The following is a 16,440-nucleotide window of genomic DNA, read 5'->3' on the forward strand; positions in this document are numbered from 1 at the left end:
TAGTCCGAAAGCCGAAAAAATCCAGCACGAAATGTTTGATGGTGGCAGTGAGTATAATGTAGGTCGTTAATGTTAAGGGCACCATCTGACGTATGCCCAAATTTACCTTTAATTAGAATGTCGCGTACAAGCGTCAAAACGTAATATTTGACTAAAGAATGACAAATCTTGTCCATGTTTAAAAATGGCACAATTAAGATTTTCTTGCTGTCAATTAGAATTTTGAGCCAACTTAGATCAGTAGTAAAGTAGCCGCATACTCTAAGGAACTGCGATGTTGAGATGAATGAGAGTATTGAGCACAGCGATCATTCCAACACTAAATGGTGTCTAGCGTAAAAGGAGGGCGAATGATAGCCAACGTATAATATCTATCAGGGTGGCGGAACCGGGGGAGGGGCAAGGGGGCACTTCTCCCCACTCCCCCCCCCCCCCACCCCCCGATTTTCCTAGGCCGACAAAAGTACCCCTCTCTCGGTTACAAATGTGGCCCGCCCGGCCCCTCGAGTTGAAAACGAAACTGCCCCTCAAACGCACACATGAAAGCATATGATACCGCGCTACAAATAGATACGTCTCCTCTCGTAATGGAAAACTAACCCTCCAGAAACCCAAGTGCCCCTCTCGCATTATTACAAGACTGGGCACCTTCTCGAGATGGAAACTACCCCTCGAAAGCACAAATCCCCCTCTCGCAACAATAAAATGGTGCCCTCACCAGATGGAAAATTGGCCATCAAAAACAATAGTGCTCCTCTCGCGATAACTTCGAGATGTAATTTGCCCCTCGATAACACACTTTCAGTGCCCCGCTCACAACATTAAAATTATGCCCCTCTCATTGAAAAATGACCTTTAAAAATGATAGTGCTCCGGACCCAGAAGTCATTGCTGGGGTGTACGATGTAAGGGCGGATCCAAGGGGGAAACGGGGCCATGCCTCCCCCCCCCCCCCGGAGGCATGGCCCTGTTGCCCCCACCCCTAGCTACTACGTACACCACCATCTTTTCCTCAAAAAATGGTTAAAGTGGTCAGAAAATACCTCAGATCGCACCACATCCATTTTTTCGGGACCATCCTCACGCGCGGGCGCCAAATTTAACCCCACGCCGTGAATTTCCCCCAAATAAAAAGTGTCCTCTGGATCCCCCATTGCGCCCGGGAGGCCGAAGGACTCTACACACCGACGGAAGGTACCCCTTTTTTGGATAACTTATAAGTGCTCCCTTTTGGTCTTGCCCCTATTTTGTTCTTGCCCCTCCGCCGTTTGATCATTTTATTTTTCCTTTTTGAAATCGGAGGCTTTGAAGATTTAAAGGGAACTAAAGTCCGAATTTCATTACGTTCGAATTCTTTTCTTGTTTTTTTTTAATTTCATATTAATTTTGTTCTCATGTTTTTAAGAAATGTTAAGTCCAAATCGTCATAGCTATACCCCATGCGGATGTCGTTTGAAAAAAAACCCATTTCGCGGCCGGTCTTTTTACGCACAATCTCCAGTCAACGGTTAAAGACCCACATTACATGCACTCTCGCAAAAAAGTGGTCGGCCCCCATTCTATACAAAACCTCATTGGCCGGGTTTGTTTTGCGAAAACCTCATCAGTCACCTGATCACAACTGACTTCGGCAAAACCGCAAGTCCCATCATAAAGAATAAATTAACATGGGCATTTTTTCCCCCAAGAGTGTGTTTCTAATGGCTTGGCTTTTGAAGAACTTTTGCAAATGGGAAAGACACTTTGGAAATATCTTCATGAATTTCTGTATAAACGAGCACATTTTTAAACAGTACTTACTTACTATTATTTTTCGGGGTGGTGGGGGGGGGGGGCTAGACAGACGATACATCAGAATGGCGCAATAAGACCGACAGCGGGCGCAATAATTTGATTAGGGTTTCAAAAATTTCTACGCGAGTCATTTGCGTCAATAAAAAGTGACCCCGCAATTTTTGGTAAAAAAACGAGACCATCTAGTTTAAAAATTAGTGGAAGTCGTGCGAATATAGCCGAGGATCATCTCCCTAGCCGGATTTTGGGCTATTATCTATAAGAGCAGATTAGATAAAATTAGGGTCCAAAAATGGGTCCTATTGGCACGAGAAAATGTAGGGATGTCACTAGTAAATTTGGCAGTACGCAGGCTCGGCAAGCATCACCCTCTCATACAGGGGCGTCAATCGCTTCTCAGTAGTGGGGGGACATACTTAATGATTAGAACTGATGCGAGCGCGAAGCCCTTACGGCGTGGGGTTCGGGGCCCGCTTAAGGGCCCCGAAAATTTGGATTCTAGATGCTCTTTTGTGTGATCTGAAGCAATTTCTTACCATGCTTTAACTAATATTTTCTTGGCAAAAGATAATTATTTGAACATCGTTTTCGAGGTTGGAGTCATTGAATCAGCTACCCGAATTCTGAGCTACAGGCGTGGGCTTTGGGGCCCGCTTAAGGACCCCGAAAATTTTGGATTCTAAATGCTCTGTGGTGCTATCTGAGGCAATTTCTGACCACTTTAACCAATATTTTCTAAGCAAAGATACATTGTAGTACATAATAGGGCCCTGTAAATGAGACTCGTGTCAAAAAAATCTGGGGGGGGGGGACATTTGATATTGTGTCCCCCACCCTTCAAAAAGTGCGGGGGACATGTCCCCCTGCCCCCCCAGGATTGACGCTCATGCTCTCATATCCGTCATTTAGGCGCGCCCCTAACCCTTTTGCTTTCTTTTGATAATACTTTGGGGCCGGTGTAATTTGACGAAAATTTTGGTAAATCCCCCAAACACAATTACCCCTTAACTCATGAAGCGAAGGCCATCGCCATTTTTCAAATGCAAATGAATTCCAAATTTCCCCGAAATACAAGTTTATTAGGGATTGTTTGAGCTGACAGCCACTGAACTATCAACTTGATCAGTTAAGCCGTTGTGACAGGTAATTCTGTCCCCCCCCCCCCCCCCCCCCTGGTAAATGTGTCCCCCCGGACACATTTACCGGCTCGTGACCCGGTAAATGTGTCCGGGGGGACATTTTTACCTAGGTAAATTTGTCCCCCTCCAGGTAAAAATGTCCCCCTGCCCAACGGTGAAAGTGTCCCCCTGGTAAATGTGTCCCCATGCAGTATGTACTGAGAGCAGCAGCGTGTCGCACGCGCCAGTACATGCTGCAAGATTTGAGGCAGTTATAACATGTGTACATATGCGTCTCCCTCTACAATGGAAATTCGTCCAATAGGAAATTTCGTTACGCGCTATGATGGGAACACAGACCAATCCAAGGATGCGTTGTATCATACTATCAATGAGACGAGGGCCATCGCCATGCATCGCCGCTGTGTTGACCTATCGTGGTAGAATCGCGATAGACTTCACCGTACTCCGAATCGAAACATTGTGTTCACGTATCATCTAATAGACTAAATTAATTATTTTTTATATTCATGAAGGGCAGACTAAAAGTCCAAAATGTATACCTTGTAGAGTGAATTCATCAAAACAATAACCTTCCGGGTTTCAAAAGAGGGGGACAAAAAAACCTGGGGGACAGAATTACCTGGAGGGGGACAGAATTACCTGGAGGGGACAGCATTAACGGGCCAGGGAGGACACTTTTACCTAGGTAATTCTGTCCCCCCGGACACTTTTACCGGGGGACAGAATTACCTTCCACACCGTCATGTTGTCTTGATAAGGCGCCCTCTACCATTAAATGAGTCTACTCACGTCTTGTATCAAGACTATTGATTGCCGATTGACCTGTTTCATGACCTTACGTGCATATGCATGATAATGTATGTAATGCATGTAATGTGCAGCTGCAGCTGGAACGTTAGGAATGCCATGATCAGCGACAGTGTCTGACTGCTTGCAGTGGAGATTGGACGGTAGATTGAGCTGGAAAATGATTTTCTGAAATCTATCGTCAACAAAGACACCACATTCATTTTATACTTGCCTCAAGTGCATAGCAAGTGGTCATTCCTAAGTGCAAAATTCCTTGATCTGTTGTTGGTCCAGTGACTGTAGTTTCGTTTGTCAGACTGGGCGGGGCCGTGTCTCCAAACTTCCCAAAGACAAAAAGTGCTTAAGTTATTTTCTGCGGTTGTTGCTGTCTTCGGGAAGCACAATGCCTACCACATCGTACCGCACCAAGACAATCCATAGCATTCTGGATCCAGTTGCCCAACAGGTGAGAACTGATTGAGCGCCCGATTCATTACTTAGTTGCGTTAATTGGGGTAATCCTTTACTTTTAAAGTTTTAGGACACCTCTATTTTCTGTTCAAAACTAACTTTTGCAGATGACTGTCCAGTACTACCAAAGTGACTTTTGCAGGCTAAAGCAGTCTTTTTTCTTCATATAAACTAGGGCCTAATGTTACTTGTTAGTTGTAATTTTGAAACTGAAAGCACTTTCGAAGAAAATGTGACTTTCCTACACTTTTTCGCAGTCAGACGTGCACATACTCCTAGAACTATGAGGCTCCGCTCACGCGGAGCCTCATAGTTCTAGGAGTAACGTGCACATTCACTGACGTTGTAGTTCTCACACACGTGAAAGCCCTACATAGTGAAAGCGCGATGCTGATTGGCTGCTAAAAAAAATGGAAAAATTTCCGTACTGGGCCACCACTTTTTTCAATTAATTTTCACGCGCCAAAAAGTTGCATCCTTTATGGTTATTCCCTCCACTTTCCCTCCTCTACTCTCACCCTCTCCTTTCCTTTATTCCTATTTATTAATCAGTCACTTACTTCATTGGGATTCGAACCCCGGACTCTTGCTTGATACATGATACTCTTAACCGCTAGGCCGCGCACGATCGCTGTTGCAATAATAAATCTTTGGACGTATTTGAAGTATCCATTGAAATAAACTAAATATTCATGAGAAAATAAATATTCATGCATAATGACGTATTGCACTATCATTGGCCGGCTCATGGGACATCATGGTTGTTGATGTCACGTGTATAACGTACCACTGTCTTTCAGCCACTTCAATCAGTTTTGACCGGCTGCTTCAACTTAGTTCTGCACGACGTGTGCATCCAAAATGTGCTCTAAAAACACATTTTGCCAAATTTTTTTTCGCATTTACACAGCTTCCTGGATTCCTCTTGGGTGAAATCACAAGGTGAGGTGAAAATTGATGTGTTTAGCGGCAGGTAAAGTTGTGGCCCAGTATGGACATTTTCCCAAAAAAATAAATGAGATGTTCATTTTTTATCAGCCAATTAGCATCGAGCTTTCATCACATCAAGCTTTCACGTTTGCCATCTTGGTTTTTTTAGTCTGTTTTCTGCAGTTCTGGTTGTCATCGTCGTCTTTTAACCCCTAAATTTCCCTCATAAATCAAAGCCCTGCCCTCTTCCCACAAAATTAAACCTGCTGATATTTAAGAAGGTGTCATTGCCAATTGTTCAGATGTGCCAATAAATATCATAATGTCAATTTTGACTGTTTCGGTGAATCTTTCCCTTCCTATATAGGAACGGGGTCCTAAAAGTAAGGATTACCGTTAATTGATTTAACCATTATTGAAATGGTATAATTCATAACTTAGAGGCGATCATGAAGTGTAGGGCCCCTGTTTTGTTTTGATCAAATTATAGAGTCAAAAATGTTTTGTTTTGTTTTTTTGCTAAAAAATTACCTTTACAATCAAAAGCAGACTTTTCTCAATTCTAATGACACCCGTTTTGTAGTTTTGAACAGATTCTTGGGGTAGAAATCATGATTTTCCTGCGCGGTTTGTGCCTTGCAATTCAGAGGGCCATGCGTGCTCACGGTACATCGCACCGTGATTGCCGTCTCTTTATTTTCGGGTCGCATGTGTCGCCGCTCTGTCATCGTCATTTTACCCCCAAATTTCCCTCTAAAAATCAAAACCCTGCCCTCTATCTATGACATTTATTGAGAATGTCGCCAACTAGTTTGGTAGGTCCAATCATTTTAGGTGGATTTTGTTCCCTAATGTGAACCGGGCCCTACACTAACGATCGCAGGCTTAGCTTAGCCTTATCGCAAATAACAAAATACACACTGCACAAATCATTATGAGCAGGATAAGGGGGCAAAGAACATACACATTGTGCGGCTAGCTGGCCGACAGTACATGCATGAGGGCGCACTATACAAAAAGGATTTGCGCGAGGGCATTGTTTACATGGTTCAGCTGGAACATGGATGCAATTGAGTTGTTGGAGTAATTGCAGAATGCCCTGCCACTCGGAAATACACCCCTAAAATCTCTGGCTACGCGGTTGGAATCACTGGAAAAGAAACAATTCAAGTCCATTGCCAGCTATGCGAATACTGAGTGGGGGTCCCCTTGAGAATGAAGCAACACAAAATGAATGGAGTTGCTGAAGTCCAAACCAACTACCCTGTTGTCGGCTACGCGGATACTTGAGAGTGCGGTGGAGAATGACGTGTGTAGGCCTAGTACGTACAGTTACTGAGAAGGTTTATTGAGGGCAATCAACCGTGACTCCGTAGCCGGCTACGAGGTGCATACATGTAGATGGAGTGGCGGGATATTCTGCAATTGTGCCTCAGAGTTGTGTTTACAAACTGATGGCATGCCAAGAAACATCCACTTTCGGCTGGAGATAATGCAAAAGCTGGACATCTGACAAATGCAGCAAATTCAGGGTGCGTGTGTTTGAAAGCGTACATCAACTATGCAAGCTGTCTGAATGTGAAAAAAAAATTGTAAAAGTCCTACCGTTTTTAGTAAATTTGATAGTGGGGCCTTTATTTACGGAGGTAGTCCAGTAAATAGGCCACATTTATGGGGCTATGCTGGCATCATCCCAAAAAGCCGTAGCTTGTGGTGGATATGCCCAACAATACCTGTACAGAAAGTTTTCCATACTAGGACACCACTTTTTCAATAAATTTTCAAGCGCAAAAAAAGTTGCATCTTTTATGGTTATTTCCTCCACTTTCCCTCCCCTACTCTGACCCTCTCCTTTCCCTTTAGTCATATTAATCAGTCACTTACTTCATAATCGAGATTCAAACCCCGGACTCTTGTTAAAAACACAACACTCAGTTTACACGTCCCCCTAGGATGAGAACCCTGGCTATGCCGCTGTCTTTTTTAATTTACAAATTACTCGCGTATTATTAAATGATATGATAAGGCGATCCCCAGATCTATCTGAAGTTCAGACGAGTTCAGCCAGGTTGCTAAGAACGCATGTTCAGTTTGGTGAAATCTAACTTAGGACTAGTCACAAGTTAAGACGAGTTGCCCTTCCTATTAGACGCCTCTTAGCATTTTGTGACATCGGCCCCATTTCCTACACTTTTTTTCACAAATCTTTTTTGTAGTACGGTACGAACCAAATATTTGTCAAATGTCCTAGCTTGGTTACCCAGCATCGTAGACATGTGAACATGGCTAGATGCATGCACAGGGTGGTTAAAAAAACAAGGACACCCACATTTGACAGCAATTTTCACCTATTTTTAAAAATTATTTTTAACTATCGATTAGTAGCTATTAAAGTACTGGCCTTGAAGCAAATGTGACAAAAAAATTGTTGCATTTGCACATTTTGTCGTTGAGCTATGCTAATTTGAACATTCATGTGCGAAACCTGTTTGTCCACGGAGGTATACTGTACATTCCCTTCCCTTGACTGAGCTCAGCTATCGGAGCTTTATTTGAAAGGGCATGACATTTGATATGTTATGTAATGTTATGCAACAATGAAGGCGTTTTAATTTTTATGAACTACGAGAACGTCAAATTTACATAGAATAATCTGTGGACAAGACTGATTTTGGTGACTTGCATTCAAATTAGCATAATAAGGACCTGTAGTTCTGGAGATAAAGGCCTGTAACAGATGCAATTTCTCTTATGACGTCACAGGTCACGTGATGACGTCGTCATAACGTCTCTTCAATTTTCATCTTTAACACATTCCACTCTCGGTACATGTATATCAACTTTCAACCTAATCGGACCTGTAGTTCTGGAGATATAGCCAAATCTGTCAGATCTAGCCGAATTCTGCCAGAAAATGGTCACAACAGAAAAATCGCATATAATGTGACTCATGATGACGTCACGACGATGTCAACGTTCGGGGCACATCTTCAGATGCTGGTCTTAGTGTGTGCCGAGTATAAAGGCAATTGGATTAGTTTTAGTGGCCAAAGAGCCGGTAACAAAAAAACGTGTAAAAATGCTATGGGCTTGGGCTGAAAAAGAAAAAAACAAACAAACAAAAACTAGAAATGTGTTTGTGGACAAACACTGAGCTGTTTCAACCGTTTTATTAATGACTGCCGTAAAGGATTTTCATCCAGGTCGAATGAACATGTACATATGCGTATTATATACAAAAAGTGTCCATCCTATTAAAAAAAAAAAAACATTTTTCTTGACGTCATGATGACGGCACACATTTTTTGCAATTTTCTGTCTCCATCTACAACCTAACAAACCTTTTGCAAAAAAGAATTTCGAATTAACCACGTTCCATTGATGAGATATGAGTAAAAGGTCCAAAAATTGAATAATTCATATAAAATCACATGATGACGTCATCGTGACGTCACTGCAATTTTTGTCTATAACACTTCCTGGAATATATGCATGCCGACATTGAACTCAATCGGACATCAGGTTCTCTGAGGTCGATCGGACTGTATTTTATATAATTTTTGCAAAATTTGAAGAAAATATTAAAATTTGAAAAATTCATAAAAAATCAGACGATGACGTCATGATGACGTCACTTCAGATTTTGAATGCTTTTATCTATACCTACCTACCCACCAAGTTTCATAACGATCGGACATACCCTTATATGTGAATCAAAAAATCACGTTTTTGATGACGTCATGATGACGTCACACATTTTACGAAATTTTGTGCATCTATCTACGACCTAACAAACCTGTTACAAAAAGAATTTCAAATTTACCACATTCTGTTTATGAGATATGAGTAAAAGGTCCAAAAATTGAATGTTATCATATGGGAAAAAAAGTGGAAGAAAAAAAAAAAGAAAAAAAAATTAACAAAAACAAGAGCTGTTTGGGTGTGTACACCGAAACAGCTAAACAAATCTTTTAACGAAAACAAAGGCTGTTTCGGCTGGTTGCCGAAACAGCCAACGAGCACTTTATGTTCCTATAAACCCTGCTGAATCCAACAGGATCCAACTATGTCACATACCCGATGGAGCCTGTTGGATTGAACAGTAAACCCCTTGTGTACATGTACATTCCTCATGCAAAATGTTGGATTCAGCAGGCAACTGAACTGCATAACACCAAGTTGGAAAATGTTGGGTGGCTGATTTGACAATGTTTGAAACACAATTACTCCCATTTTAAACATTTTTTTTTTCTAGCAGGAACGTGCTGCTTTATGTTTTGATTTTTTGGTTGGAATAATGTGAACAGTATGAACAGAAAAAAAATGAGTTTGTTGAAGAACAGGGAGAACGAAACTTAAATTTGTGTCAAAAAAGTGGCAGTTGTTTTGATTCACTGACTATTGGGTTTGGAATGTTCTGGGTTTGCTCCATGAATTAAAGGGAAAATACAACATTTGCAAACATCGAAAAATAAAACTACCAAGTTGTTATGAAATACCTTACTCTAAGGATGTTGGTAAAGGACAGTCTAAAACATCCTGTAAAATTATGGCACATGGTGTGAAGTCATTTTCAAGAAAATGGTATTTTTGTATACATTTCCAATGGTGGTCAGCCAACCACCGTTGGAAAAACCTAACTATTTTTCAACTACTGCTCCAAATTTACCTCTTTTTTTTCAGTCCAAATTTTGTTTGCTATTGGTTGCATGTTCATGAACGGATGCAGGCCAGCTACACTGGTTCCCTTACCTTACAATTTTCCGGCATCTATAAATTGATCCATTTTATCCCTAGTGGAGTCAGGGCACCAGACTACTTGAACATTGTTGTTTTTCTTGGTTTTTCTAGCATTTTCGAACACTAGATTTAAAATATGTCAGTGTAACAATATTTGATATATACTAACCCCTCAAATAGTTCATTTCTGAAAATTACAGCAAAAGCCAATGATGTACATTCCCTTTAACAGAATCTCTTGTACTGGTGGCAACTTTTTGAACAAAAGCTATTTGCACAAAATATAATTCAAAACAGTGTGAGATGAATTGTATCCACTCATTGTACATCGAGTCAAACACATTATCATACTGCTTTGGACATGGATGAAGATTCACCCTGTTGAGTGCACACAGGAGACTGTATCCCATGCAGTAATGAGCGTTGCACATGTGCAGTGTACGTGCTTGCGTGAATGACTAATACCCTTGCCCTACCAAACATGGACATGCATGCCCTGACCAGACCTGTGCAGTCATGGCAGTAGCTTCATCATCAGATCATGCAACTCTCTGCGTGTTCATGTGGGGTTGTACAATGCAGGCCTACATGGGTTTGTTTATGGTGTAGATGGGTGAAAATCCTTAAATGAATTCGAGGACAGGATCGAGTCAAATTGAACACGTCCTCAATTAGAAAACATGTACAATTCCAATGGAAGTAGTTGCAAAAAAAGTTGTAGTAATTGTAAAAAGATTACTGATGATGAGGAACAATATAAATCATTGATTTACACCAAAAATAAAGTGGGTGTACATTTACATTCTCTTGTATAAACGTCAAGGGCAAATCTATATTGAATTACAGTACCCTGATGTAAATTCATCTTATGAATACTTTAATTTCTGTACCCAATGCTACATGTACCGATCCTGCACCGATCCTGCAAGCTTGGTTGTCGAGTGGTAAAACATCTGCACTAGAAAGCAGGAGGTCATACTAGGTTTGAGTCCCACCCGAGTGATTTTTCTCCAACTTTCACTTGGGAGGTAACACACTGAGTATACAGTACATATGTTGATGAAGGGCAAAACTTGATCAATCCAATGCAAATTCCACCTAATGACAACATGTATGAAACTTTATTAAATCCAAAAGTGGAAAAATGTATGAGGTGTAAAAAGTATGGGCTCCGTGCGCCAACAAAAGAGGAAGCCCTTTTACCTAGCAACGACATCCCATGGGCGGGACATTTAGCTGATTGACGCGCACCGTTTATTTGACAAATTTTGTACACGCAGTGGTACGGCTGCGCGTCACAGCAAAATTACAGTAAAGGCAACTGAGGCAAGATGGCGTCGGTCGGTCACCCCCAACTGTACTTTCTTTGCCGGTGAGGGGGTACTTATGAACGGAGTGGCTAAACCACATGGTTCAGGAGAGGTACATGTACATGTACATGTACATGTACATGTAGTCCCATCAACCAACATTTGAGAACCACTTCGGTGCTACTCTTCAGACTATAATGTACATTGTCCCACATGTATCTACACAAAATAAAGCATGATTGTTTTACTAGGAAGTATTGTGAAATTGACCCTGTCCTTGTAGAAATTGCTCTAAATGCTGTTCCACTGTAATGCAGGTCTTGATTGGATTGAGTGTGGAAAAAACTGTACATTGCTGCTCAGTAGACCTTGAGCAGACCTGTGTGACAGTAGTGTAAAGCAATGTATGATGTGTACTTTTTGTGTTCATATTTCAAGGTTGGGCACCTGGTGATTCTACATGAACAAGCTGAAGATGGCAATGCTATGACTGATTTGACTTCACCCATCAAGATTGTGGACCAAGCTGTCAGTAACTTAGTTGCAGTAAGTTAAGACATTCTATGCTGCAGCTAACCTTGGATTATTATTATTATACAGTTGGTCAACTGTTTTTACATTGTTGAAACTTGAAGAGTAGCACAACAATAGTTAAATCTGAAGAGAGCAAGTCCATGAAACAATGTTATGGCGATGTTAAACAGAAACTATGGCTTAGCATATTAATGACTAAGCATGGATTACCTGAGAACTTGTACATTGCATTTGCAAGATGTTTTGGTTGGTAAGCTGCTATGCTTTGCACATATTATTTATTCCTATGCTTAGCAATCTTGTGTCTATAAACCCAGTGTGGTATTATGCGTGTTTAGTTACATGCCCTGTAATTTTGTGGATAGAGGGCAGAGTTTTGAGCTTTTTGAGGGAAATTTTAGGGTAAAAAGGATGATGAAGATAGAAAAAAAAAAAATGATGGCAATCACCACAGTGTATAGTGAATACGCAAATAGCATTGATTCGCATGACTTCAACTGAAAAGTGCCGTAGTAAGCACAACTAGTCTGCATAGGGCCTACCTATACATGTAAGATTAGTGACTGAAATTGGCCAGGAATGGTTATGTATTAAATTTCCCTCTATAAAACGTTTTTGAGAATAGGTTTGTTTGTGATAATTATTTAGCAAAAAAATTAACATTAGTTTGATTTGCTGCTACCGGTAGGTTGGTAAACAAACAGCCAGTACCAGCAAAGATGAGATACTACGTCGGGAGATGCCTCCTACTTTCACCCAGGTGGAGAGGTCTTCAGGGTTGTTGGTGGAGGCCAGCGCCTTGCTGAAAGCTGATCCTTACTCAGTACCAGCACGGAAGAAACTGATTGAAGGAGCTAGAGGTCAGTACACACAAGGCCAAGCCCCATATCATAGCAATCAATGATTGTTTATTGCGTTGTGGGATTCAAGGAAATGTTACATTGTGTCCTTGACTTGCCGGGCTTGTTCAAGTGTCTCAGAAGCAACCACATTCAAAATCAAATCACATTTATTTCCTCTTCATGACAGAAATGAAAAAGTAATATAAGTACTTAAACATATAAAGGCCACTAGAGGTGGCAAAACCTTAAAAGCATAGCTTGTATCAGGCATGCCATTACACAAAACAGACGAATAATAACAGAAACAAAAACATTTAAAAACAAAGACCAATTACACACATGTATAATTCTAAGCAGTTAGCAAAGTTGTGAAAAAGTTATAAAAATAATATTAATAATTAATAATGGGCTACGAGTAGGATCGTCGTGCATACAGAGTCCAATTATGGCAGAGGCATATAACATATACATTACATAAGATACAATTTAAGTTTGCGTTTGAAAATATTATAAGACCTTAAACATCTGAGAGACAATGGTACATTGTTCCATATTTTAGGTCCGGTGTATTTAATGCTATATTGAAAGGCAGATGTTCTATGTTGCGGTATGTGGAAATGTAAGTTAGTAGACACACAAGTATTATAGTTATGCAAATTGCAGTTTAGTACAAACATGTTTGAATAGGAAATGGGCAGTAAATTGTTTTTAAACTTGTACATAAATAGAGCTTGTTGGTATTTATTTAGGTTTGTTATGCTTAAATATTTTAGTTCACGCAAGAGAGGTTGACTATGGGCCCTATATGGTGAATTTGTAATAATTCGAGCAACTCTTTTCTGCAATTTTATTAGTTTATCCAAATTCGTACGGAATGTATTCCCCCAAACAATGTTACAGTAAGAAAAATAAGGAAGTATTAATGAACTATAGAGAGTATTTAATACCTCAAAGGGAACAGTATGTTTTAGTCTGTTGATAACACCAATACTCTTAGAAACTTTACTTACAATCTCATCGATATGATATTTCCAAGTCAATTTTTCATCGATGATTACACCTAAAAATCTAAACTTGTCTACTTTCTTGATAGTTTTGCTATCCATTAAAATATTTAAGTTTGATGAGTTATTCTGTGTTTTCCCGTTACTGAAGATCATATAATTACATTTATCTAGATGAATTAAGAGTTAAGCGGTTAGCTTTTAACCAATCACAGATACTGACCAGTTCATTATTGACAATATTATACAGGGTAATAAGATCTTTGTTACAATAGAATAAACTAGTGTCATCAGCATATAATATAAAGGATAATAAGTTAGATGTCTTTGAAATGTCATTAATATAGAGTAGAAATAGTAAAGGTCCCAACAGAGAGCCCTGGGGTACTCCGCATGAGATGCCTGTTAAATCAGAGAGGCAGCTATTAAAAGTTGTACACTGTTTTCGATTATTTAAATAGCTCGCAAACCAATCATGGGCAACCCCACGGATACCATAGAAATTTAATTTATGAAGAAGAATATCATGGTATGTAGTATCAAATGCTTTTGATAAATCTAAGAATATATCGATTGAAAAAGCATTCTCCTCAAACGTTTGGACTACTTTATCTGCTAGGTCAATAAGTGCCATTGAAGTGGAGAAATTAGATCGAAAACCATATTGGTTATCAGAAATGATGTTATATTTGTCTAGAAATGCTACTGTCCTATTGTACACAAGTCTTTCAAGAATCTTGGAAAAACATGATAGTACCGAAATTGGTCTATAGTTACCAAGCTCAGCGGGGTTTTCTTTTTTAAATATAGGAGTGACTTTGGCAATTTTCAATTTATCTGGGAAAACCCCTTTAGATAGAGATAAATTAAAAATGTGACACAGGGGATCACTTATATTGGTTATGACAGATTTGATTAACCCTGGTTTGACACCATCCAAGCCAGGAGACTTATTGTTTTTAAATTTGGAGACAATTTCATGAATTTCTGTTTTTGTTATTGGATTAAAGAAAATGGAATCTTCGTTAGGATCAGTCAAGTAATTCTCATAACTAGCATTTGCTTGAGGAAGATTTCGATTGAGAGAAGGGCCTATTTGAGTAAAGTAGTCATTAAAAGCATTTGAAATATCTTTGGTGTTATTTGTATGGTTTCCACGTATATTGAATTCAGAAGGGTACTTTTTATGATTATTTTTGTTTAATAATGAGTTAATTATACACCATGTTTTTTTAGCATTACTTTTTACTTTTTCAAAATTATCTTTATAAAATTTTGCTTTGGTAATCTTGATGATGGCATTTAACTTGTTACGGAAAACTTTGTATTTGTCAAAATAGTTACTAGTTGGGTTTTTTAAATATGTTTTGTATAGTTTATTTTTATGATTAATTGAGTTCAAGATTCCATCCGTCATCCATAATTTGAGTTTCTTAGAGGGCTTGGTTTTCTTTGGGGGAAAGTTATCTTGAAATATCTTTAAAAAGTCAGAATGAAAATTATCAAAAATATCGATTTTGAATCGATTTTGAACCGATTTTGAACCTTTCCAATCTATCTGCTGTAATGTGTCTGCATAATCGAGCTGCATTTTGTTTATCAGTTCCTCTAATATTAAAGGAAGATATCTGATTCATTGGTAAGTGGTCAGAAACGTCATTGAACAGGATGCCGCTTTCTGTACGTCCAGTACTGTTTGATATAATATTATCTATTAAGGTAGCAGTTGTTCACATTGCAAAATACACTCCCAGATCATGCAATCCATTGGGAGAAATTGGAAGATTTTGAAGGTTTGAGTAAGGTAGAACCATGGGATATGATATCCAAGAAGAACTTTTAAGTACAACAAATGAATGTCCTGCTCAGAGGTGGATATTGGAGGACTGAGGAAGGTTCTTAGCAAGCGTCTTCATGATGACTTTGCCCTTGTCACCATGTACATGTAGGTATCCTGCAAGGCACATCTGATCTACTGTTTGTCTTTGATGAGAGTGAGGTGCGTAAGATTGTCAAGATCTGTGAGGGTGTCTTGCAGTTACTGGCAGTGTCTGAGGTGGTTGACACCATGCAAGATATTCTCACATTCGTGCAGGTAAGACGGCAGAGTTGTAATCAAGCCAGTGACAAGTATGTACAAATATAACATGTGGATAGTCGATATTAGCTCCCCGAGGTATTGGAAGTTTGTCTCAGGGGCTAGTTTGTCAACTACCAATACCAAGGGGAGCTAATTTTGACCATCCATCGGAAATAAACCGTGTTATATTTGTTTTACTGTATCTCATACATGTTCAGTTGCCAAATGTTCCTGTTGCACACCTCGGCATAAAATATTTGTAGAAACTTGTCCAGCTCACCAGAAGACTATTGCTCAACCTCACAAAAGTTCAGTTCTTTCGCAATACAGTAACTCTTAAAGAGTTTCTACCGTAGTGTGGACAACTTTTTTTAGTACAGGCATGACAGGAGGCATCTTGAGTGCACAGATTCTCCAGTTCGGCATCATTGAGCAGACTTTGGACTTTTCTTTCTTTATGAAGGCTTTGACGCCTGGAGTGACTAACATGAACAGTCAGGTGTCAGCGCGTCGCGAGGAGCTGATCAATGCTTCCCATGCTGCACAGCTAGCTCAGCATTCAGAGCAGTTTCAGAAGTTGATCCCTCTATTGGTCTCCAGTATGAAGATATATGTCACCATTCTAGAGCAAGGTAAGTCCCACAATCTGACAGGGATCTGTTTGACGCCAGGTCTGTGCAAGCAGACCTGACTCACATGGAGCACAGGATGCAGCGCATATCATTCGCACAAGCTTGGTGCGAGTCCATTCAAGTACTATCAGTGTAACAGTATACAATGCTTGTCATGTAGTCTGCCGTGTTT

The 16,440-nt window shown here is 39.9% G+C and overlaps 1 protein-coding gene across 5 annotated transcripts in view; it reads left to right on the top strand.

Moving 5' to 3' along the window:
• The first annotated feature begins 3,804 nt into the window (after positions 1-3,804).
• Positions 3,805-16,440, top strand: part of LOC119725907 (vinculin-like) — a 45,090-nt gene continuing 32,454 nt past the window's right edge. For 2 of the 5 annotated variants that reach the window (XM_038197513.1, XM_038197515.1), the window contains exons 1-5: positions 3,805-4,191; positions 11,615-11,722; positions 12,399-12,570; positions 15,506-15,651; positions 16,100-16,268. In XM_038197513.1, coding sequence (XP_038053441.1) covers positions 4,129-4,191; positions 11,615-11,722; positions 12,399-12,570; positions 15,506-15,651; positions 16,100-16,268 — 658 coding nt within the window. In that variant the 5' untranslated portion in view covers positions 3,805-4,128. The remainder of the gene's footprint in view (positions 4,192-11,614; positions 11,723-12,398; positions 12,571-15,505; positions 15,652-16,099; positions 16,269-16,440) is intronic. The other 3 variants (XM_038197516.1, XM_038197517.1, XM_038197518.1) reach the window with 2 other exon arrangements.

Source organism: Patiria miniata, unplaced genomic scaffold, assembly GCF_015706575.1.
Source record: "Patiria miniata isolate m_02_andy unplaced genomic scaffold, ASM1570657v1 HiC_scaffold_19, whole genome shotgun sequence".
NCBI lineage: Eukaryota > Metazoa > Echinodermata > Asteroidea > Valvatida > Asterinidae > Patiria > Patiria miniata.